This window comes from Lactuca virosa, chromosome 4, assembly GCF_052849685.1.
Source record: "Lactuca virosa cultivar CGN04683 chromosome 4, Lactuca_virosa_CGN04683_v6, whole genome shotgun sequence".
Classification (NCBI taxonomy): domain Eukaryota; kingdom Viridiplantae; phylum Streptophyta; class Magnoliopsida; order Asterales; family Asteraceae; genus Lactuca; species Lactuca virosa.
Genome location: NC_136429.1, coordinates 167,486,158 through 167,513,669, shown reverse-complemented (window position 1 = coordinate 167,513,669; position 27,512 = coordinate 167,486,158). Strand labels below are relative to the sequence as shown.

Genomic DNA, 27,512 nt, shown 5'->3' with positions numbered 1-27,512 from the left:
ACTTACAAACAAATGCGTATTGTGTTTGATAAGATTGAAGACCATTTGAAACCCAATGCGCCAAAAGCCGACATTAAACACACCTATACTCTGCAGAGATTTTTCTATGCATTTAAGGTATGTACACTATGTTTAATAAGAGTTTTTAAGCAACAAGAATTGTAACTTTGTAAGTTGGTAAGTTGTTTGACATCTTAATTTTGTATATTTGGGTCATAGAGACATTTCCCAATAGTAGTATAGTGGTTCCCCTATACCGGGTGTTATCCCTCAGGCAGTTGCATACCCTAAGATGAGGCGTTTACATGCACCTGATCGTCAGTGTATTCTCAATGTTACTAATGTATGTAGTGTAACACCCAGTTTCTGGTCATTTCTTAATTCAAGATTGTAGACCGAAGGTTGATGATGTAAAGGCTTTGGGCCTTAAGGAAGTAAAGTTTAGACCTTTTTGGAGGTGATAATGTTAGTTGTGAGATCTAACCATTGAATTGTGTATTGGACCGAAGGGTAGAAAGGTAAAACCTATAGATCTGGTTTCTTGCATGAATTAAGGATTTTAGTTCGATATGTTTTAGTCCAAAGTAACTAGATAAGATTGTGGGGCTCTTCATCACCTTTCTGTGCATGTATAGAACATCGAAAACGGAGTTGAAACGAAGAAGTTATGGTCGTTTGAAGTTGAAGTGGAAATTGGGGATTTAATTACACGGGGCATAAATAAGAGGTACGCAGGGCGTACTCGACCAAAGTGCAAACCCTAAATTCAGAGTTTTGAGCCCTATTTAAACACCTTAACCTCCACAAACCCTTTCCATTCTCAACCTCCATCTCTCCAAATGACTCCCTTGAAACCCTAACCCTATCTTGGAGAATGCTATGTAACTTAAGGCCTTGTGATAAGTTAGGGTTTTGGTTTTAGGCACTATTGGCCATGCAAAATCATAAAGTTGGAAACTATATGGTTTAGGATGTTATTTGGAAATTAGATATGAGTTTGTATGAAAGGTCTTTAAGGGAATAAGTGCTCAATCAAGAGTGTGAATCTGGCTTGAGTATGTAGGGCGTACCTAAGGAGTACACAACATGTACTAGGTCCGAGTCCCGTACACAATGCGTAGAAATGGAGTACGTAGGGCGTACTTAGCCTAATGTGGACTTTAACTTTCCTTGATTGTTGACCGTTTACTTTTTGACAAAGTTTGAATTTGGGTCAAACTTTAGGGGTTTGGGCTATTGATTAAGATTCTACCTGGTTTTGGTGTTAGTGGATTCGTGGGAGCAAGCAGTGTATGTGACAACCCGAAATTTCTATCTTGTAAAGTCATTCATTTCAATCAAAGGTCAGACTAGTTTTTGTTACCTTTTAGCCTTGCTAAGGGTTATTCTAGAATTTTTTAAGCCTTGTGCCCATAGGACTTAATGCTATGTATTGTGAGTAAGGAATTTATGGGTTTCAAATTGAGCCAAGTTCATCCATCAAGGGATGTTTACGACCCAAAGTGGGTTTACGGCTGTAAACCCAAGCTTGGCCGTAAACCCCTTTCTTCTAGTATAGGATTCCTTCATTTCTTCCTCATTTCTCACATCTTCAAGGTTGAAAACTCGTTTCTCTCTCGAGTATCATCAAGAACACTTCCATTTATCTTCAAAGTTATCTTCAAATCATCAAGAACACCAAGAACACACACTAGTTCTTTGGGCCGTAATCACCCTATAAGCTTCCAAAACGTAAGTATCTCTTCCATATACTTGTTATTCATTAGAAGCTCTTGATTTCCAACCAAGAAATAACCATTTTATGCATGAAATTCAAGATTTTACGGCTGTAAACCCTTCATGTGGCCGTAAACCCTTCTTAGTTCATGAGGTGGCCGTGAACCCTTCAACCCATGGTCGTAAACCCTTCATGTGTGGCCGTAAACTCTCCTATGGCCGTAAACACTTATAGTGTGGCCGTGAACACCCTTTCATACAATCATATGTGATTGTAACACTTCATTCCAAGTGTTTCCTAGCACCTAAGGTTGTTACCTTACATGATTAGTTGTTATATACACTAATTATATACACATATGTGTCATTATATGCTTAATAGGATCCGTTTGTGCTTAAGAATTCACTTGGCATACTTAGCATCCTATATCGATCTTACATTCGAATCACTCACTACAGGTGAGTTCATACCCCTAAACTTATCTTTTAATGATTTTAAATGCTTTTATGGGGGGGGGGGAATACAATTAGAAAACAATATAGTTATAGTATCAATCACGTGTGATTTATAACTATCAAACAAAAGGATTTCTTTAATTTCAAAACTGTGTTATCAAACAAACTGTTTCAAATCATTTTATAAACTTCTTTTATATCAAATCACATCCGTTTATCTATTTACGTATAAGTATGCTTTAACAAACTTAGGACTATTGCTAGATACCTTGAATCCTGTTCCTTGTTTGGTTGTGGGTTCGGGGTAGGATCACTAGTCTGAATGTCGGTTAAATCATAGTTATACTTATTAAATACATATGTGGATATTAAACTCATTTTAAGGGTTATACTTAACTTAGTTGCTTGGTAAGTAATTGAGTCTTTTCTATACATCAGTAACAATAAAAAAATCATAGTAGTAAACTATAATAGGTATAGTTTAGGAGAATACTACTTACTATTTCTAGAACAATGAAACTTACAAGAGTCAGTTCATACATGAGTCAGTTCAAAACATACTAATACTAGAACAGGAAGGAACATACTATAACTAGAACAGAAGGAACATACTACAACTAGAATAGAAGGAACATACTAATACAATAACAAAGATAACATTAATGTGAGCCACTACTTCATGGCACGACAATATACTGTTGTGTCACGTTTTGTAACCAGAGTCTCCTGGAGGGAGAGAGTGAGTTTGTGTATAGATCTATACAGGATTGACCATCCTACACCTTGCTGCTAGCTACAGTGGGACCTGCAGGTCTACGGGTGACGAATGTCATACCATTTCGACGTTTTGATCGTCGTGTTTTACTAGTCAATCAAGTATGGTTATAATCTCATCACATTTTACCTTAATTAACAATTGGTTTTAAGGTAGTTAGTACATCTGTAGTTACTTTATACAATACTACTGTACATCTTCATTTTCCCATTACATTCATATAGCGATCTTCTCACATAAACGGTAATGTAAACTATTTTCTGGTAATGATAGTCATACTTGGGAAAAACACTCACTTTTACAAAAGAATAGACATACAAAACAGTCGGGTCTTGGTAGAAGACTACTTTCCAATTTAGTAGAAAATATAGGATTTTCTAGGAAGTATACAAACAGTTACATCAAACACTTACAAACATTTACCTCAAACACTTACAAACTTTACATCAAATACTTATAAACATTTTCTTCAAACTTATACAAACATTTGACACTAAAATACTTATGAACTCACCAGCTTAAATGCTGATCTACACTTTCAAAATAACTTGTATTCTCAGGTCACCAGTAGACAGGTACCGATGACCAGGTTTTGAGAAGACAGAGCAAGTTCAAGACTCGTCTTTTATTTTGATTTATATTTTGGGGTCTTTCAAACTATACACAGAACACACTTGTATTAAAATATATTATTAATGTAATGGATGATGTTGTTGCTTGTTTTACTATTGTGCATTGTTATGATATTGTACATGACGTCCTCCGCCCCTGAATGTTTCCGCCATTTTGGTTTGGGGGTGTGACAGTGTAGAAAAGGGAACGCATCACAGTGTTTCTGGGTTCTTCGATTCAGATGAGTTTTCCTCACTGTACCCGTGGGTTGAAGGCACCAATGCCTGTCCATTAGTTTTGGTTATCTTTTAGTAGAGGGATGTCATAGGAACTGTATGTGGCCATGTATGATAGACTGAGGACTCTTGATCTAGGCTTTCTTTCCTATTCCTTGTTTGGTTGTGTCTCTAGAGTAGGATCACCTGTCCGGGTTCTTCGACTCTTGATAGACTGAGAACGCGTCACAGTGTTTCAGGGTTCTTCGATTCAGGTGAGTTTTCCTTACTGTACCCGTGGGTTGAAGGCACCAATGCATGTCCATTAGTTTTGGTTATCTTTTAGTAGAGGGATGTCATAGGAACTGTATGTGTCCATGTATGATAGACTGAGGACTCTTGATCTAGGCTTTCTTTCCTGTTCCTTGTTTGGTTGTGTCTCTAGAGTAGGATAACCTGTCCGGGTGTCTATCTCACATCTGGTTACATATAGTTATGCATTCCTTGGACTGTTGGTTATATATCCTTATGTATAGGATGTTGTTGTACTATAGTGATCCACTAGATATATGTATATATCCTTGTATGTTGGTTAGAATACCAGTAGGTTGGTTATTGCCTAGTGAAGTGCCCTAGGGGTTGTATGTTGTAATGTAGGATAGACTGAGAACTCTTGATCTATGCTTTCTTTCTTGTTCCTTGTTTGGTTGTGGCTCTAGAGTAGGATCATCTGTTCGGGTGGCTATCTCACCTCTGGTTACTTATGGTTAAGCATTCCTTGGAGATTAGCTGGTAGCAGAGCAGTATGTTGTGAGAGGTCTAGTAGGCGGTAGTGATATGTATGATGAATAATTGCCTGTATTATGTGCCTACTTGATCCTTGATTTTCTATATGTCGACATATGGTGGTAGGTTTGGTTGAGGCGGTCCTGCTGTGTTTTGTAGACCAAGATACTTGGTGCAGGCCGACTGTAAGCCGTAGGAACGGAGGCTCGGGAAGAGCGTTTGGGTTGAGGCGGCTGGCCAACATACCCGGAGTAATCTAGTCTGATGATTTTGGACCCGATATGCATGTTATTATGTTTGTTTAGAGGGTATCTTGGGGGAACTCACTAAGCTTTGCGCTTACCTAGTTGTTTATGTTTTCAGGTTCTATCGGTGATCATGGGAAGGCGAAGGCGGGATTGTACACACTTATCAGCAACATTGAGGATTCTGCGTTTATTATGTTCTCTGATTTTTGATAAATATAATTTGGAATAAGTGGTTTTCTTAAAAATGGATTTATAATTGAGAAGTTTTACCTTAATAAAAATGGAAACTTTTGGTTGTGAAAATGGGACGTTACATGTAGTTTAGTCCACCTTATAATTTATAAGTTGCTATGACATAAATAACTTAAGATTAACCCTTATATATTGTTTTTTATGTTGCGTCCCCCCAACGAGTTGTTTCAGCCTACTGTACAGGTGTGTGCTGCTTTGTGGTGGATTGAGAGTATCCAGTGGATAGATGTTGCAGATTAAGCTATTGTTTGAGTTATAGTTTTCTTTGTCAATGTTTTGAAACAATTTCCTTTTGAAGATGTAGCACAAACAAGTTTATCCTTCTGAACAACATTATGTAGAATATTATGATATCATACAAATATCACAACATATTTTTTAGATCAACAATATCATACTGTTGGCTACCTTTTTTACCACCATTAACTTTAGGTGTACTCTTAGACTTAACGTTACTCTTGGCACTTGAATTAGTCCTACTTATAGATTTACTTTTTGTTGACTTTTTGGGAAACGGAGCGTCACAGTTTCCGCTTGTGTGACCGATCATTTGGCAACGGTTGCATTTTTTCTGAATCAGACCTTCACCTTGGGATGAGATACGGTTATGGTTTTTAGGTCGTCCTGTTTTTTGTTTTTCCATAAATGGTGGGAATACAACCATGAATTCATCTGGTTCTTTGTATTCAGCTGGAACTGGAACAGGAAACACAACCTTTACATATGTTGATCGATATGTTTCCATTGTGAAGTACGATGACAACCATGCACTGCAGTGTTGATAACTCAGTTCCTTGAATACCGCCATAGCATGAGTACAAGGTATACCTGATAATTTCCATTTCCCACACGTGCAATAACAACTTTCCAAGTTTACTATACCATTTTTCATTTGGTTACTCACCTCATATATACTTTGATCAATCTGGTATACCCGAAAAGAAGAGAATTTGTTGATCCTCCTCTCGATGACATTCTCAGCATACTCAGTAACATCTTTTTTGCTTTCAGCTATAAAAAACATTTACATATATGTTTTCATGCACAATAAACTAAAATACAATTATCATGGAAGTTTACAATATAGGGAAACACTTCCCTCCAACATTACGTCGCTCCACCGTTGTTGCATAGTTGCTCGAAAGAAATCAATCAACAATTGTTATTGGTAGTTTATGTGCGTCTCTTGATATTGCATTGACAGACTCGACACTGTTTGATGTCATAATATTGTACCGAACCACAGGGAAACACGACCTTGCCCATCTCTCATTACCAATTCTGTCTACCCATGTACGAAAATCATCGTTTAGTGCACGACGTACCCTACCCAATCTTTCTTTGAAATCAGACTCTCGGTAAGCCTTTGCAGCCTCCCAAAACAAAATCTATGTTCTCTCTTGCTTGCCGATCTTTGCTCTCATATTCATCAACAAATGGCGACAACAGAGTCCGTGATATGCATTCAGGAACACGGCTTGAATGACCATTTAATTGAATTGGATCTATATGATATGATAGCCAAAGATAACATGTCCCCGATACATTCTTTGAATCTTGATAAAAACCAAATTCACGACTCTCCACTTTCAGTTTTCCTAACACAAAATGCAATAGGGAGGATTTGGTTATTACCATCCATTCCTACTGCTAGGAACATAGTGCCCAAGTATTTCCCTTTAAGGTGTGCTCTGTCAATGATAATAATAGGACACAAACTTCTTTGAAATGCTTAAACCTAAAAAGTAATTAATAATCTAATTAACGCAAACACACGTGTATGCATATTAAATATATAGATGTCAGTATATAAAAAATATTACCACGCAACCGATAGCCATGGAAAAGTATTCAAATCTGTTGTCATCACTCGTGTTTATATGTGTAACCGTCCATGGATTATTCTTCTCGAGGTTGTAACAGTATAAATGTAGTCTTTGAAAGCTTTCTTCAAAGGTCCCTCTCAATAGATTTAGATCATACATTTTAGCATTCCATGCTTGTCAGTATGAAATATATACACAAAGACGGTCATTTAAAGTTTGTTGTATCTGTTTCCCCCACAACATATTACCCGTACTATCAGCTAATATGCCCTTCAAGAAGTGACCCAATACCTTTTTGTTGGCTTGTCGGTGATGGGGACGCAGCTGTGTGTTTGAGCAAGTGTGTTTCTTCGATAGTTTAACAACTTGAAATGTATCAGAAGTATTATGTTTTGTTTCCTTTACCGTCAGTCATAATTATCCATATAGCAAATAGCTTCAAACCTGTCTTTTGTAGATTTTTCACTTTATATTGGAACCCTTCACTAACACTTTTCAATCCTAAATTAATCTTAAGTGCTTCTTTGTTTTTGAAGAATTGGTATAACTTCACATGGGAAGTATAGGTGTGCGTTGTGGCCCCTTTACGTTTTTGTTGAGCTAATTCGGGCAATGGTAAAGGTTCAGGCATAACCCAATGGGTGGGTTGTGTTTCTTTAGAATCGGAAAAATAAAAAGGAAACCTTTCCTGTTGTGCTTTTCGAGGTTATAAGGGATTAGTTTCCTCCTCTCCACCTTCATGATCATCCCCATCAAATTCAATGTAACTCTGAAAATGTTCAACTGGCTCTCCATGTGGAATTATATTACCATCATCGACCAACATCATTAGTTTTGCCTCATCATTCACAGATTCATCAACATCAACAGTAAGGTCAACGTAAACAACAACCTTACCTTTAGACCTAAAATCACCCCCATCTATAGGGTCATTGTAAGAAGGAACATGTTTGGTTGTCATAGGTAATAAATTACAAATTTGGTTACTTCCAACACTGGAGGAACCACTTCCAGATCGATTTCCCCCGGGAAATTGATTAGTAGCGCCTTCCATAACATTATTAAAAACAAACAATTGTACTGTGTTTCGGGGGCATTGTACTAACAAAACTAAGAAAATATCTAACATCACTATCGTCAAGAATCTACATAATTATATTTGATCCAGGACATTGAAAAGATAGACGAATTTGATAAGTGTGTAACCTAAATTTGGAAGCAACCAACGTAACTAACCCAATGAAGTTCAATATCATTGCTTATATCTACAAAAAAGCATGTGTAGTCCGGAGCAAGATACTGCATACATCCATTGATACGCTGCCATTGTGTAACACCCATAAAATCAAGCCAAATTTGAACTTTAAAAAAACATTTCAAAACCATTACATAAATATCAGAGTCTTCCCAGAAACATAAACAAAATATGAGGAGCAGTACGATCACGCCTTTGCCTTGCCGTGATCTCCTAATGTACCTGAAACAGTAAACTGAAACTGTAAGCCCGAAAGCTTAGTGAGTTACCCCCAAAATACCAACCTCATATAACCATAATCATATCGTATCAACAAATACAGAACAACATGCATAATGAGCCTTCAGCCTGACTGGACCGCCTCGTAGGGCCTACAGCCTATCTGTACCGCTCCCGAGCCTTCGGCATGACTGGACCGCCTCGCAGGGCCTACAGCCTATCCTGACCGCCCGCCGGGTATGTTGGCCTACAACACAAAGCAGGACCACCTCAACCCAACCCCCAACCAATCAAACATGTGCACATAAATATCATACGCTACCTCATATCATATAACAGTCAAACCAATCTAACAGATCACTAATCATAGCAACATCCCAATAACCGGGATACAGACCTAACCAATCACTAACATAACTGATGGGTTTTCCGCATTCTAACACTCCTATGGTGTACATGCAACCCTAGAAACCTTGGATCTATGTTTGACTAAGATACATGCAAATAATTATTTTTCCAAGGTTCTTATCCTAACTAGCATGGCATAGGGTACTTGAATCAAATAAAACTAGTAGAATTACTTACCTTGTAGTAGTATTTGATTGCTTGGAGTTTGAGAGCCTAGCACCAATAATGTGGATGCCTCAAATGGAAGTCACAAATCACCACAAACTTGGAAACTTGAGACAATAGTCACAACCTTCTTGAAATCGGCCCTCTTAGTTTACTCACATCAACTAGTGCAATTTCCAGAACCAAAGCCTCCTTTATATAGTGTGGTGGATTAGGGTTACATCCATGTAAACCCTAATACCCATGTCTTTTCATTTCCATGAGATCCATGGGTTAAAGCTCCATGGAGTATCCATGGACTTTCCATGCAAGCCTAGCCCATTCCAAATAAGCATTAGCCCACACTATATTAATACAAGAGCCCATATTTAATTAGTCATACTTTTGATCTCTAAATTAATTCTAAATTAATTATAGATCAACACTAATTAAATAATATGATTTTATATTAATATATTAGAACTTATAATATATTAATAAATCATAACTTATACTATTCTCAAAAGATTATCCGTAAATTGTTCGGGTGAAGTGCAACCCCAATGGACCATGCCGGGTCGGGTCAAGTACATACCAAATATAGTTATGGACTTAGACACTATCTCCAACAGTCTCCCACTTGGATAAGTCTAATAACTATAGTTGCAAGTATGACTTCAGGAACCGATCAACAATCGTAGCTCTTAAAACTCTGTTGAACTATGAAGCGCCATTTTAGATAAGTGATCATATAATCCTCTGTTCTAGATATCAGCCGGACAAATACATGGAACATTGTCTTGCTTATTGTCCAGCATTTGTTTCCCGATTTCTGATTTGTTTGACATAGAACTTAACTGAACACATCAATTTAGTTCTGACCGGGCCCGGTACATAGGTCAAAACAAAATCATCGAGGGGTCCAGATATCGCTTCTAATCCTAGAAGGAACAGATAAAATTCGACTCATATGTTTGCTCTACTACTTGTTGAACTACACACAAAGGCACGGTTTATAACATCGAGTTACCAATGCGTTTTCGTGCAATCAATGCATAACCAGCTCATAGGCAACAAATCATATCTCTAGGTTTGAAGACTTATATGATATTACCGTCTCACGATCACTCGAGATAAATTCCATGAAGTGATACAAGTGAGCGTGGGTTGAATCCAATACTCAGAACTTATGAGCACTCATGAGTGCTGTAGCCCCGCTTTGTCTAACATCTTAGACCTCTACAAGCCAACCCATGACAGTCTTGATTCATATCTACTCCCAACATATGACCGACTGTGGAGAGTTTGAATAACATGATATAAACCATAACATAATTATTCTGGAAGTCAAAACATGCAAAAAGAAATAATAGTAAACGATTGACAAGAGATAACAACACTTTACTCATAAATAATAGCTTTTATTTATCTTCAAATGTCAATTACATTTTACAAATTTCAGGATTATCTAACTACTAAAACTAATATCATCCTTCAGCCCTATGCTCCGAGCATGCTGGAGATGCTTAGCCCGAGTCAGTCCCTTCGTGAGGGGATCTGCTGGGTTCTCATCCGATGATACCCTCTTTGCCACGAAGATTCCTTCTTCTATTCGATGTCTGATGAAGTGATATTTTCTATCAATGTGTCTGGATCTCCCATGATCTCTTGGTTCCTTGGCTAAGGCAACCGCACTATTGCTGTCACAGAAAATCTCCATTGGCTTCTTTATAGCTGGTACAACTCCAAGGTCTCCGATGAAGTTCTTTAGCCATATAGCCTCCTTTGCTGCCTCGCTTGCTGCTATATACTCTGATTCACAAGTGGAATCAGCCACTGTCTCCTGCTTGGAACTTTTCCAAGTAATTGTCCCTCCGTTTAGAGTAAAGACCCAGCCCGACTGAGAGCGGAAATTATCCCTGTTAGTCTGAAAGCTAGCATCACTGTACCCTACAACTCTCAAGTCCTCACTGCCACCGAGGGTAAGGACCCAGTCCTTAGTCCTCCGTAGGTACTTGCGGATATTCTTTACCGCAGTCCAGTGTGCCTTGCCAGGGTTCCCCTGATACCTGCTAACCATGATCAAAGCAAAGGCTACATCAGGTCGAGTACACGTCATAGCATACATGATCGATCCTACAGCCGAAGCATAAGGTATTCGACTCATTTCTGCTATCTCAGCCTCAGTACTAGGGCTTTGTGTCTTACTTAATCTGGCTTTACTCTGGATGGGTAACTCTCCTTTCTTGGAGTTATGCATGTTGAACCTTTTCCACATATGTGCTTTGACTAAGTCCAATTAGTCTTTTTCTCCTGTTTCTCAAAATCCTTATCCCTAGGATATAGGCAGCTTCTCCAAGGTCCTTCATAGCGAAACACTTCCCAAGCCAGGACTTTACTTCCTGCAGGGTTGGGATGTCATTTCCTATGAGTAGTATGTCATTCACATACAGTACCAAAAAGCTGACTATACTCCCACTAGCCTTGATATAGACACAAGATTCATCTTCACTCCTTGAAAAGCCAAATTCTTTGACTTTCTCATCAAAGCAAAGATTCCATCTGCGAGGTGCCTATTTTAATCCATAAATGGATTTCTCGAGCTTACACACTCTACTGGGGTACTCTGTACTAACAAAACCCTCTGGCTGAACCATGTAAACATCCTCAGCCAACTTTCCATTAAGGAAAGCGATTTTGACATCCATTTGCCATATTTCATAATCATGAAATGCAGCAATGGCTAACAGAACCCTAATAGACTTAATCTTGGCCACTGGTGAAAAGGTCTCATCATAATCAACTCCCGGAGTTTGAGAATAACCCTTTGCAACCAGTCGTTCCTTATAAGTGTGTACATTACCATCCATGTCGGTCTTCTTCTTGAAGATCCATTTGCACCCAACTATCTTACGATCAGGTACATTGTCAACCAAGTTCCAAACTTGATTGTCATACATGGACTGTATCTCGCTATCCATAGCCTCTTTCCATTTAGCAGCCTCAGGGCCTGCCATGGCTTCCGTGTAGCTGTTAGGTTCATCCAGATTTACCAGTGTGTTATCACTGATAAGTCTCTCACCTTCTGCAGTAATATGAAAACCATAATAATGCTCAGGTGCATTCCTAACTCTGGTGGAACGCCTCAGAGGTATAGATTCTTCAGTCGGCTCAACAGGAGTTTCCTCCTCAGGTTGAGGGCTAGGGTTTGAGGTTCCTTCACCACTTGACTCTTGAATTTCCTCAAGGTCAATTTGCCTCCCACTGTCTCCTTGGCTCATGAATTCTCTCTCTCGAAAGAATCCTCTTCTTGCTACAAAGACCATATTATCACCGGGTCTGTAGAAGATGTAACCAAAGGATTTTTGTGGGTAGCCGATGAAAATACACCTTTCGCTTTGGGGTTCGAGCTTATCGTGAGTCTCGCGTCTCACGAAAGCCTCGCAACCCCAAATCTTGATGTGGTCTAGATTGGGAACTTTTCCAGTCCACACCTCGTGAGGTGTTTTGGCAACCTTCTTTGTAGGGACTAGATTAAGGATATGGGCGGCAGTCTCTAAGGCATACCCCCAAAATGAGATTGGTAGCGAAGCTCGACTCATCATGGAACGAACCGTGTCCAACAAGGTCCGATTGCGCCTCTCAGCTACACCATTCAATTGTGGTGTCCTAGGAGGTGTCAATTGTGAGACAATCCCACATTCCTTAAGATAGTCAAGGAACTCAGTACTAAGATACTCACCACCACGATCGGATCGAAGCATCTTAATGTTCCAGCCCAACTGATTCTCCACTTCTTGCTTAAACTCTTTCAATTTCTCAAAGGTTTCAGACTTATGCTTGATTAGGTAGACATATCCATATCTACTAAAATCATCAGTAAAAGTCACATAGAACCGATTAACATCTCTTGTGGCGGTTCTGAAGGGTCCACACACATCCGTGTGTATGAGGTCCAACAAACCTTCACCCCTAGCACAAGTGCCAGTAAAAGGTGACTTTGTCATTTTACCAAGCAAACAAGATTCACAACTATCATCTGACTTTAGGTCAAATGACTCCAAGACTCCATCCTTTTGGAGTTGGCATATGCCTTTCTTGCTTACATGTCCAAGACGACAATGCCATAAGAATGCTTTATCTAAGCTAGTGGAAGAGTTAATACATAATACATTATTTCCTAGATTATCTACAACAGATACAGTTTCATACACGCCATCACAAGGTAATGCTTTAAAATAAAGAACATTATTAAAGAAAGCATCAATACTACCATTATTATTATCAAAATAAAAGGTAAAACCTTGTTTATACAATGCATGAAAGGAAATAACATTTCTTGCCATTTCTGGCGAATAATAACATTTATTCAAATCTAATGTAAACCCACTATTTAGCACTAAGGAATAAACTCCTATCTTGGTGACAGGTGAAGCTTTCCTGTTTCCCATGATCAAGTTTATCTTTCCCTGCTCCACATTCTCACTTCCTTTTAGTCCCTGCAAATCACAACATATGTGAATACCACAACCTGTATCAAGGACCCAAGACTTAGAATGAGGTGAGTTATTAGACAATATAGTGTATATACCTGCATGGTTGGGTTTACTTTCCCATCCTTCAAATCTTGCTGGTACTTTGGGCAGTTTCGCTTCCAGTGCGACTTTTCATGGCAATAGAAGCATTCAGCCTCATTAGGGTTAGCAAAAGGAGTGACAAAAACTTTCTTGGTTTTGCTTGAAGAGGAGCCTTCAAGGGTCTTACCCTTGGTATCCTTAGAAGGGTTCTTTCTCTTCTTCCCTTTGCCATGCCCAATTGCCAAGACATTAGCCGCAGTTGGAGTAGGAGTAGGAGTAGGAGTAGTAACAACCGACTTACCCTTTAGACCACTTTCGGCGGTCTTCAAGAGTCCTTGAAGTTTGCTGAGGGTGACTTCTTCCTTGTTCATGTGATATGTCATGCAGAATTGATCATAACACGATGGCAAGGAGTGCAAAATGATGTCTATTGCTAACTCCTCAGGGAAGTTCACATTCAGCTTCAGTAAACGGTCCACATACCTTTGCATTTTCTGCATGTGGCCCGTGATGGGTTCACCATCCTTCATTCGGGTTGTTATCATGGAGGAGATTATTTCATGTCGCTCTTGACGAGCACTTTGATGGTAGCGGTCCATCAAGTCCTGGTGCATCTCAAAAGGATAATAGTCCTCATAGGACTTTTGGAGCTCGGCTGTCATGGTGGCCATCATGATGCATGCCACTTTTGTAGCATCTCTTTCATGTACCTCATATTCAGCAAGCTCTTCAAGAGTAGTAGTTGGCTCGGGTACCTTCAGCTCCTTGTCGAGAACATATTCTTTGTTCTCATACCGAGTGACCATCCTGATGTTTCTGATCCAATCTGTAAAGTTGGACCCATCAAAGATGACTCTCCCACAGAGATTCATGAGAGAGAAGGAGCTAGTAGGGTTTGAGCTAGAAGCATATTTATTGGAAGACATCTGAAAAGAAGAGGGAATAGATTAGATTAGATATAGAGATAGTCCTTAACAAAACACCCAAATGTAATATTGAGGCTAGGACCCAACACAATATTTTATAACTTAGAAGAGGGATGCCGTAATCTAAGCTATAAGATATTTGAAGGTAGGTGAATGACGATTCACCAATTTCCACCATGAAAAACGAAATATTTAATTAGGTTTTAATTGGTTTAGAAACTCCTAGATTCTTTGAGATTCATTGAACTTTCTTCAATGACATGTTTCAATCTCGAGTGTGCCCTTCAAGTTTTGTGACTGGGATGCCGAGGATCACAAAACAAGGTGTGAAGTAACCATGCAAATTACTTGGTACCCTTAATGTATTACCCCTCAATCGATGTGCCGGTTAACCACACACGCTCCATCGATACTATGATAAACATTAAGTCACCCTTTACCTACCTTGTTAAGTTCAAGTTAGTGTGCCGGTTAACCACACACGCTCCACTAACGACTTAAACAAAGTGTAAAGTATAATTTCATGGATTAGCACCTTATTCACATTTTCCTAAAATAACTAAGATTGAGAATTCAATAAAGTTTAGTTACTTTAGTATTATCATTATACTTTTAATGAGAATTTATAAGTCCTTGTCCTACCCGTTCGGCTAACGACCCTCCACCGATCAAGGAAGCGGTGGGTGAGAGTGGACACCCATTAAGTTGCTATTTTATAGACAACAACCTTATACCCCCCTTATAGACCGGCTTCGTGAATGAGGCGTACTAGCGGTAAGACGACTTGATCTTATACATATATAAATATTATTAAACTTATAATATTATAAAGTATAAGGGTTGAATTTTAACTTTTAAAATTATAGGGATTGGAACTAAAGTTTTTAATATGACTTTACATGGTCCAAAACTTGAGGGCAAGTTTTGTAAACTTTCAAAACTTTTCATTTCTCATAACTTATGAGTTAATGGTTATTAAAAATGAAGACTCTTCATTTTTTTTGTAACCTATGTGTTCTTTTAATGGTTATTTATAAATGTGACTTGTGGTTATCCATAACTTAAGAACTAGTTATGAACTCCATTAAAACACATAAAGATCAAGAATTAATCTAATCAATTATTAGCACATAATTTCTATGATCTTCTAAACTCATATGTTTATGAATGTTCATATCAAAAATTTCAAGAATCGTAAAAACATATACAAAACTTGAAATTTTGATACGAGCTTTTGAACAAAACTTCGATTTTCAATTTTTTTTTTTTTTTTTTTTTTTTTTTTTGCATCAAGTATCAAATAAACAAACCAGACTCTGATACCACTGATGGGTTTTCTGCATTCTAACACTCCTATGGTGTACATGCAACCCTAGAAACCTTGGATGTATGTTTGACTAAGATACATGCAAATAATTATTTTTCCAAGGTTCTTATCCTAACTAGCATGGCATGGGGTACTTGAATCAAATAAAACTAGTAGAAGTACTTACCTTGTAGTAGTAGTTGATTGCTTGGAGTTTGAGAGCCTAGCACCAATAATGTGGGTGCCTCAAATGGAAGTCACAAATCACCACAAACTTGGAAACTTGAGAGAATAGTCACAACCTTCTTGAAATCGGCCCTCTTAGTTTACTCACATCAACTAGTGCAATTTCAAGAACCAAAGCCTCCTTGATATAGTGTGGTGGATTAGGGTTACATCCATGTAAACCCTAATACCCATGTTTTTTCATTTCCATGAGATCCATGGGTTAAAGCTCCATGGAGTATCCATGGACTTTCCATGCAAGCCTAGCCCATTCCAAATAAGCATTAGCCCACACTATATAAATACAAGAGCCCATATTTAATTAGTCATACTTTTGATCTCTAAATTAATTCTAAATTAATTATAGATCAACACTAATTAAATAATATGATTTTATATTAATATATTAGAACTTATAATATATTAATAAATCATAACTTATACTATTCTCAAAAGATTATCCGTAAATTGTTCGGGTGAAGTGCAACCCAAATGGACCATGCCGGGTCGGGTCAAGTACATACCAAATATAGTTATGGAGTTAGACACTATCTCCAACAATAACATCATCCTATAACCAGGACACTGACCTAACCACGTCACTAAGCATAAGAATATCACCATCCTAACTACCAGGATGTAATCAATAACATATCATGCCATAATCCGGATACAAATCCATAAAGGGCCGGCCTTGGTGCCTTAGACCCTTTTGATATAGTGAGGATAACTCACCTCGCAACTGCCGACTCAAAAGATAAGCTCAACCTCTCGGATCACCGACACGAACTCCACCACCTATAGTTACCATCAAACCATGTTCATAAATTCCGAAAACGCCCCAGAAGTCCAATAGTCGACCCTTGGTCAAAATCAAAGTCAACTGTCAAAGTCAACAGTCCATGTTGACCTGAACTCGTCGAGTACAACCAGCCACTCGCCGAGTTCCTGCATAACTCTTCGACTCGTCGAGTCACTTGAGTGACTCGTCGAGTTCCTAATGTTGGTGGCCATGAACTCCTTGGCCAACTCGTCGAGTTACCCTTGCAACTCGCCAAGTTCACGCGTGTCTAAAGGTTGGGAAAACCCTAGCTGACTCGCCGAGTCACTCTACTGACTCGCCGAGTCTACGACAATCTTCATCGGACTCGCCGAGTGGACCATGCAACTCGCCGAGTCCCTTCAGGCTTTTATCCAAACATATGATTTTTAAGCCATGCTAAGGTTCCATATTGCAGATCCAAATCCCCAAGGCATGTTTATCACGTAAAGTTGCAAACTTTACGTGCATGCAAGGCTCTAGAGACTCAAAATGACAAATCCAAGCTTGCAATGGAGTTTTACACCTTAGGAGAGTCTCATTCTTGCAAAAGCTGGAAGCTTTATGGACTTAGAGACCCAAGAGGGTCCAGATCTGAAGTTACAATTTCAGATCTTAGCTCAAACACAAGAAATGCTTCTTAATATGATAGAAAAGCCCTAAAATCCACCCAAAAGAGATCTAGAATGAAATGAGGTTAAGATATCGGCTTAATACCTTCCAAGGGATGCCAACTGAGGTAGATTTGTGATTCCCACATGTTCATTGCTTTTAATCACTTGTTCCCCAAGCTTTTCTCACCAAAATCCTTCTTCAAAGCTTAAGACACACAAATGGAGTACACTCACACGAGTTAGGGTTTATGGAATATCAAGAGGCTGTAAGGGGAGGGCAATGACCCTTTAAATAGGGTGCAAAACCCCAGAAATTAGGGTTTCATCCTCCAGCTCCTACTCGTCGAGTCCCTTCTTGGACTCGGCGAGTAGGTCACTTAAACACGTGGACCAACCCGCTGCTACTCAACGAGTCCGGCAACCAACTCGTCGAGTAGACTTTGAAATCATGAGAATTTATAGCCATAAATCAATACATGAGAATTGGGGCGTTATACATTTCCCTCCACTAGAAACCGACACTCGAAAAAAATCTCGTATACATACTCATATATGGAAAGCATCAAACACACAAATATGTTATACACACAAATATACGCCATATATGGAACAAAACAAGACAAATACCCTAATTCTAGATCTCCGAAATATCACTCCGGAATGTACGACCGTTCTGTATTATAGTCCAGAATACTCTTTATCAATCCGGAACGTACATAATGTCAGATTCCAGACCAAAATACCAGCAACCAACACCAACTTCGTAAAAACATCATAAATACTCCGGAATATCGTATTCTGGATCCCAAGTCCAGAACGAAATTATGCGCTCCATAATATGATATTCCGGAGTATGTGGTCATTTTTACAAAAAAATAATAATCTGAAAGTGGTTATTTTGATTAAAAACCACGTTTATAAGGGTTAAATTACTCAATTTCCCAACAATCAATCCTACCAATTACTTATGAGGGGATTTTAGGAACGGTTTTGAAAAATGGATCGTTTTCAATATCAAGGTAAATTAGATATAGCAACTATTCATATTTTCCAAAAAAAATAAAATAGAATCCAAATTAACATTTGTTTGCACTTAAATACATATGTCATATTTTCTTGTGTTTTGTTTGTTTTATATTATTACTGGTTTATAACCCGTGTACTATACGGTTCACAAAGTAAAACAACATTGAAAAGTAAAAAAATATAATATTAATCATGTAGCTGCAAGCAGTTATTTTAAAAGATAATTAGATGTTTTGTCTGTGACTATATAATTTTATAAAATGGTTTGAAGATATGAGCAACATTTCTTGATGTCTAAATTAATGATAAAATGATCATGATGTACAAAAATATATAACATTAAAAAAACATAGACAATCAATCATGAAGATAACCATTATTTTATTTAAAATTAATAATTTAAGTATTTGTCTACTTTTTAACTCTATAAGAGAATTACAATTACGATCAAGACATTACAAATAAAAATATCAATCAAATATGTTTTCATAAAAGGCCAAGAGCTTGCGAAAAAGGAATTCGAGAACCACTTGTAGTAAATATAGTAAACTCATTGGGATTGCAACTTTAACCTCATTTAACAATGAATTGTAATCAAGGGTAGGGGTGTTTAAAAATATCCACATCCCAAAATACGATATAAAATTATCCGAAATTTCGGATATCCGGTGTAACGTCCCAAAAATATGACCCAAAAATTTCATTTTTAATTTAATAAAAACAATATTCCAAAGACATCATCAATACAATCCAAATAAAATAAGTGTATCAAACATCATCTCAAATCAGAGTAATCACAAAAGCGAAACTATGTGGTGTGTGCAATGCAGTCATCCCGAGCTATTCCCCTTGGAACCAGAAGTACCTGAAACATAAACTGAAAACCGTAAGCACAAAACTTAGTGAGTTCCCCAAACTACCCAATACCATACATAATAAACCACATACTGGGCCCCCGCCCGATATCGAGTCCCACTCGGCTTCAGGCCCCGCCCGACTTCGATCCCCGCTCGGTATACATATCTATTATTCTTGGGCCCCGCCTGACATCGGGCACTGCCCACTATACACATATACATATATCACATAATCATACTAACACATGCAATGATCATAAGCAATAGCATACGATACAGTCATTGGGCCTCGCCCGACATCGAGCCCCGCCCAGTATACATAGCAACACATATCAAATGCAAGGATCACGCAGACTCCTAGCATCCTAACATAAATAACAAGGGATGACATTGGTGCCTTTGACCCACTAAACCTAGTGAGGAAACTCACCTCGACTGCTGAATCACACGACTGAATCTCTGGCTGTTGTCCGACGAATCCTCGAGCTATCAAAACAAATAACATCCAATTAACAATTGGGTTCCAGTCTATAACCATCAATACATACTAAGTTTTAAAAGACCATTTTACCCCTTACCTAGTTTGGACCAATACTTAGGCCCAAACCTATAATCCAAAAGGCCCAAAATCCAACTAACCGTTCGAGGCCCATACTTGGCCCAAATTTCCAAATTGGGCCCAAACCCTTACATGGGCCTTACCCTAAAGCCCACCCATTCTTCTAGTAAAAAACACTTGCACTCAGAGGGCCCAACAAGAACCCAATCCCTTAGGCCCAAAAGGAAGGCCCAACCTCGAAGCCCAAAACACAAAACTTAACAAACTGAGTACGCGGGGCGTACTCAGCTGTACGCTAAGCGTACACGCTAAATGGCTTGTACGCCGCACATACAAACTTGTACGCCCAGCGTACTCACCCATTAAGCAAAAATCCACTTTAAGCACTTAATGGTTAAGACCAGAAGTCCAAACCACAGATCTAACCCCTAATAAGCGTCTAGAACCATAAAGTCACTGACTTGGTGACTTTGCATGCCCCCAAAAGGACCCAACTTCAAGAAATAACACTTTACTTTCACTAAATGGACATAATCTCATGAATGGGTGATTCTAAACCCTAAAGGTGCCAACTTTATGGACTTTGAACCTCAGAAACATTAAGAGTGGCAACTCATAGCTCCTAGAGTGGTGTCGAACCACTAGATCTCATTCAAGGGGCCAAAAAGGTCCATAAATCATATAAACTAGATCTAAGCTTCTAATGAACAAGATCATAGCTTTTTACCTCAAACAAGTTGGAAATGGAGTAGAGAATCAGGATCCACAAGCTATTCCTTGATCAACAACCTTGCACCAAACTCATTCTTCTTGATAATGGACCAAAACACATGAAGAAGCACACAATGAGCTCAAAAACACAAAGGAAAGGTATAGGGTTTCGAAAATGAGGCTATAAGGTCAGTGGAGGATGAGAAATGAGGGTAACATGAGCCATAAGTGAGATTATATAGTGTCCAACCCCATAAATTAGGGTTTCACTAAATGGAACGTACGCCTCGCGTACATATGCGTACGCCCCGTGTACGTGTTCAGAGTCTCGATCCCACCTCGCATTAGTAAGCTAAGTGTACCATGTCTTACGCCCCGCGTACTCGCTTCACAGCTTGTACGCTAAGCATACCATGTGGTACGCCCCATGTACTACACAAGGACCAAAATACAACTTATAAAAATAACAAAGGGAAATAATGAAACATACCAAGATTCAAGTGTTACATCCGGATTTTCGGATATCCGAAATTCGTCGGATATCCAAAATTCGGATATCTGGTGTTTTCGGATTCGGATACATTTTCTAAAATTTCGGATATTTCGTATATCCGATATCTGAAAATTTGGATTTTATTATTTTTTAATATTTTTTTATTATTCAAAAAGAAACTAAGGGTGTGTTTGAAACCCATCTGACTGGGTCGAGTCAGCGAATTGGGCTGACTCGGTCATACAATTGTTGTTTGATTTGTGATTTCTTAGCAAGATAGGCTGGCCCAAATTTCTTACCCATTCAGATTGATACCCATTGCTGACTGGAAATAAGACACTTCTACCTCTCCCTCTTTCTTCTTTTTCCCTCGTTAGTTCTCTTCCATCGTGACCTAAAAACACAGATCCGCATACCCAAAAAAACGCAGCCGGATATTGCCTCATCGACAACCAGATATTGCCTCATCCCCGGTCGCCACCATCTAGCCGCCATATCGCCCCATCTCGCCAGTCGGACAGAAGATCATCAAACAGGTAAAGCCATTCTTCTATTGTTCTGTTAATGATTTATTAAATCAGAAAATATGTATGTATAACCTATAAAATCAGTATCCATTTATGCTTTGGTGTTATGAAGGAATGAGATTCTATTGTTCTGTTAATGGGATTCTATCATCATATTTTATGCTTTGGTGTTATGAAATTTGAAGTTCTTTGTGTATAAGATATGAAATCAAAATATATTTTTGTTCTAATATTATGAATACTGAAAATGTATGAGAATTAGAAGTTCTTTTTTGCAGTTCTTTGTGTATAAAATTTGAAATTTGAAGTTCTTTGTGTATATGATATGAAATTTGAAGTTCTTTTTTGTTTATAAGCTATAAAATCAGAAATTATGTTTATTTTATTATGAAATCAAAATCCAAATGTTATGAAATTGTTTAGGTATATGTTGATACAACTGACCTTAATTGTTAGCTTGTTATTTTTTTGTGAATTGGAAGCAATTTCGGTGTTTATCTTCATCTTGATAAAAGTTATGATAAACTAGTTTAAATATTTATGTTTTAGGATGTTGGTTTATACCTTTGTCATGATTTGAATTACTTGAATATTGGTATAAAATTGATTTATGTATCTTGATAAAAGTTATGATAAATTACTTTAATTATTAATGTTTTATGATGTTGGTTTGGAACGAGAGTGAGGACAAAACGTTTCTTGATGCATGTATACATGAACTAACCACTAATGGTCGTGAGGGTTCTGGGCTTAAGGCAAGTTCATGGAAGACAATACGCGAAAAATTGATAAACGAACACGGTAAAGAGGTTGATCAGAAGCAAATGAGAAACCACTTTGACTACTACAAATCAAAATATGTTGCTTGGGTGAAACTGAAAAACAAAACCGGAAATATATATGATCCTATAAAAAATAAATTTAATCTGACCGATGAACAATGGAAGGAAGAGGGGAAGGTAATATTTTTTATAAAAAATACTAGTATGATTATTTTTATAACAAATACTAATATTTATAAAAATTGTAAACAGTTGAACAAGTTCGTGTTGCCATTGAAAACTAAACCCCTGCTGTTCCCTGATCTTTGCACCCAACTATTTGAAGGCTCGACCTCAACCGGCTTTCAAAGTTGGGGGCCATCTTCTACACTCCCTCGTCCTGTAGAAGAATTTAGTGCCCATGATTTTGATGATGATGTTCCAATGTAAACCTCAACAAAACATGTAGGTGCAAGTGAAGAATCTTCGGGGCGTTCAAAAAATAATGAAGTTGGTGGAAACAAAAGAGTTGGTGGAAAAAAAAGAGATGCAATGGCATTAGAAGTTGAGGAGAAGATTGTCAAGCTTGCAAGGTCATTAGTGGAAAAAACGAAAGAATTGAAAATAGTGAAATGAATAAGGATGTTGATGCATGTATGGAGAAATTGAACAAAATGGAATGGGGAGAAGAAGATGAAAGACACAAGACCGCTCTTTTTCTATTTGGTGAAAGTGCCGATGTTAGGAAAGTTTGGTTACCACTTTCGCATACTAGTTGTGAGTCGTGGGTGATGGCTGCGGGTAGGAAGTATGGTTACCTTTGATGATGTTTACTAGTTTTTTGTTGCATGGCTTTTTGTTATTTGCATGACGTTTGGATGATATGTTTGGTGACTTTTTTGGATGTTACTTTGGATGATGTTTACTAGTTTTTTGTTATATGACTTTTGTTACTTTGGATGATATGTTATTGGATATTAAGTATGACTTTTTTAAGTTACTAGTTTTTTGTTATATTACTTTGGATGATGTTCACTAGTTTTTTTGGTGCATGATTTTTTTTTTTAATTTAGCACGTTACCTAATTGTTTGTAACAGGTCAAGTATGGTTTCTGATGATGAAGTTGCAGCTTTTCTTTTACTTGTGATTTATTGGTTGAGGTTAAACCGGCGCAGGCTAATCAGAATTCATAGAATTAGAGATAACAATTCAAGCGGGTATGCGTATACGCAAGATTTGATGTACAGAGACCCTATACAATGTTACGATATGATGCGTCTTACACAAAAGGCATTTGCGTTATTATGCAATCATTTTACCCAAAAAAATTGGTTGCAAGCTAGTAGGACAATGAACATTGAACAGAAGATGGCTATGTTCTTACATGTTATAGGACATAATGAGCGTTTTCGCGCGGTTAAGGGAAGATTTCATCACTCCACACAAACAATTCATCAATGTTTTCACGAGGTCCTAACTGCAATGATGTGTTTTGCAAAAGAAATTATAGTACCAACAGCTGCTAATCCAACAAGATATAACTCGGAACAACATAGGCGGTTAAAAGAGATTTTTTCTGGAGCAATAGGTGCATTAGATGGAACTCTTGTACATGCGATTGTACCCGTTGATCAACAAACTCGTTATAGGGGAAGAAGAAAAGGAGAATGTTTTCAAAATGTAATAGGAATTTGTGATTTTGATATGATATTCACCTTTGTTTGGGCCGGATGGGAGGGTATAGCACATGATTCAAGAGTTTTGAAAGAAGTTGCATTCAATTCGACTTCTAGATTTCCATTTCCTCCACCAAGTTTGTAATAATTATATAACTTTTATTATCTATCTTCTTTATATAATATGTGTCACACTCATTTGTAGATAAATATTACCTTTGTGATGCCGCATATACAAACACTCGTGGGTTTATGGCTCCATACCGCAATACTAGGTATTGGTTAGCCGATTTTCGAAGAGGCAGACCTTTAACTAGAGAAGAAAGGTTCAATTATGCTCGTGCACAACTTAGAAATGTTATTGAGCGTGCTTATGGTGTATTGAAGGCGAGATTCCCAATCTTAAAACAAATGGCTTCTTATCATTTTACAGTGCAAAGAGACATATTCATTGCTTGTGTCGCGGTCCATAATTTTATAAGAAAATACAATATACAAGATGACTTGTTTACAAATTTTGAGGAGAACACTATGGTTACTCCTAACGTACAAGGTGGGGGATAGGGATGTCAACGGGACGGGGAGTGCATCCCCCGCCCCCGCCCCCAAAATTTCCCCGTTCCCCCGTCCCCGACCCCACCCCCGAAATGACCAGCTTTCCAACCGCCGCCCCCGCCCCCGAAATCACCCTTATTCCCCCGCCCCCGATTGATTTTAGGCTTCATTTTTTGGGCTAAAAGAAGCTATTGTTTGGGCTAGAAGAAATTTTTTTTAGGTAACAAAAAGTTATTTATAGCTGAATTTTACATATTAAAAATAAAAAGTTATAGCAACTTAAAAACATTATACTAACAACTTAAAAACATGTTTTTGTTGAATTTTGGAAGCTCAAAATCATGTTATTATTTATTATATTTATATAATTAATATATGTAAATATATGTATAATTTATTAACAGGGTCCCCATGGGGGTTTCGGGACAGTATTGCCCACCCCCGCCCCCGCCCCCAAAATTGAAACGGGGGTTAACCTTGCTCCCGCCCCCGTCCCCGCCCACAATGTTTTTAGTAAATACCCCCAAACGGGATGGGCCCCCCACGGGAACGGGGTCCCACAAGACTTTTTGACATCCCTAGTGGGGGAATTGATAGAGAAAGCATACAAGACAAATAATAGGGTCCAGAAGCCATTCAATATATGCGTGTTTTGCATGATCGGATTGCAAATCAACTACTTTCACCTACTTTACGTTAAATTATTATGTTATTTTAAATTTCATTATGTTTTTATTTGGATATTAAATGATTTATGTTTAATTTACATTTTGTATGAGAATTTTTATTTGGATTTCTAAATGACTTATGTGTAATTTACAATTTCTATGACAATCTGTATGTTTTTATAATTATTCAGTAACGTCATCTATCACTATATACAACAACAGGGTAAAATGGTTATTTTTCATCAGTCAGCACATTCAGTCAGATGTACAATCAACCAACATGATTTCTTCAGTCAGGATTTTCTTACCCAGACAAAACTTTCTCGATCAACACTTTCTCAGTCAGCAACTATCAAACGGGGCCTTTATATAATAAATTGGTTTACTTCTAATATTGAATATATGAAGTTTTGTTTTTATTTTAAAATAGATATCATTGTTTTGAAGAAGCAAACTTGTTCATATATACTAATATGTTAAATACGTAGCATGTGTATCAATATAAATAACTTGAAACAAAGAAATATAGCTAAAGGAATGTACAGAACTATGAAGCGTGAATCAATGAGATTGAATTCAAAAGCGATCTTTATGATCATTGTACTATTAAAACTAAAAATTATAGTTTATTTAGATATTTAGAGTTGGTTATGTTTTATTTATATGGATATTAAAAATGATTTTTTTTTTGTTGCTTTTTTAGGATTACTGGAGCAATGATTGTTTAATGTTAAATAGTTGAGTCAAATGATTGTTTAATGTTAAATAGTTGATGACTCAACGTGTTATTTGTTTTGAATGTGTAATTGTAGAGTTTGAATGCATCTTATAAACAATTAAAAAGTTAATACATGTTAGAATTGGTTGTTTCAAATGGATTGATATTTGATAAAAAAATCCAAAATTTTTGGATATCCGAATATGGTATCAAATGCGTATCCGAAAATTCGGATATCCGAATTTTCGAATACGGATTCAGATAGTAATAATTCATTATCCAAATTTTTGGATATCCGGTTTTGACACGGAACGTTTGAGAGCTTCTAGTTTCTAGCGTTTGACAAAACACTTCATTTTGAACAGAAAGCCTCGTTTGACACTACAAACTTCTAGCGTTTAGTTTAAACAAAGCGCTCCAAATTCAAATGCTACTTTACGCAGCGTTTAACAAAACGCTACCTGCTACAAGCTACCCGCCACCCGCTATCAACTATTTTTGCCGAACACGTCCCAACTGAGTTTGGGGCCTTATAGCTGAGATTCAACTTAATTTTTCACCTTTAATTTTGAACATATTAAAATTCACACATCATGTATACAAACTTGATCTAAGTTGAATTCGATTTAAACCTCAATCATATGTTTATATGCAGAGTAAAAGAACTTTTATTATAAATAAATAAATAAACAATAAAAAGAATCAATTATAACTTATAACCACTTAATTTGAAGATCGAGATATCACTTAAATATCGAGTTAACAATTATATATATATATATATATATATATATATATATATATATATATATATATATATATATATATATATATATATATATATATATATGGAAAATGACTTATATGGGTAATTATGTTTCAAAATCGTTTAAAAAATACCATTCAAGTTTGGTGTGTCCAAAAAACACCATCCAAGTAAAACATTTGTACAAAAAACGCCAACAAAGTACATTCTTTGTTCAAATTTGACCTTGTGGTAACCGACAATTACCGGTAAAAAATAAGTAAAGGAAAAAAAACAAGAGGAAATGACTCAAAGGGGTAACTATGTTTCAAAATCATTCAAAAAATACCATCCAAGTTTGGTATGTACAAAAAACACCAACAAACTATATGTTTTATTCAAATATTACCCACCGGTAACTGGCTCTTACAAGTTAAATGATGACTTGGCTTAACTATTATGACATAGCATAATAATTATTGACAAAACAATAAATGATATATTCCTCCTTTAAATATCGATTTAGGGTTTCTTCATGAACGAATGACTTCTTCTTCTCCTATGATTGCTCTTCTTCTTCTAAAGTGATGATCTCGAACTCAAGTCCAAAACCCTAATTCTTGACGGAAGGCAAAAAAGGGCTCCTTTACCCCTGCCTCAATGGGCCTCCCTCCCCCTAAGGCCCAAATTTATAAAAAGCCCAAAAGGCATCCAAGCCTAACTACAAGGCCTCTAAGGCCCAATATGGCCCAAGAACCCCAACATGACCTTAAGCCCAAAAAATAATATGCTACAATCAGGTGGGCCCGAGGCCTAACTTAAACAAGTCCATACA

General features: G+C 37.4%; 1 protein-coding gene across 1 annotated transcript; it reads left to right on the top strand.

Moving 5' to 3' along the window:
- The first annotated feature begins 22,215 nt into the window (after positions 1-22,215).
- LOC145105333 (uncharacterized) lies at positions 22,216-24,555 on the top strand. The gene is made up of 4 exons (XM_079042454.1): positions 22,216-22,512; positions 22,588-22,760; positions 23,413-23,984; positions 24,197-24,555. The coding sequence occupies exons 1-4, from the start codon at positions 22,216-22,218 to the stop codon at positions 24,553-24,555; spliced, it is 1,401 nt and encodes a 466-aa protein (XP_078898580.1).
- The last annotated feature ends 2,957 nt before the right edge of the window (positions 24,556-27,512 follow it).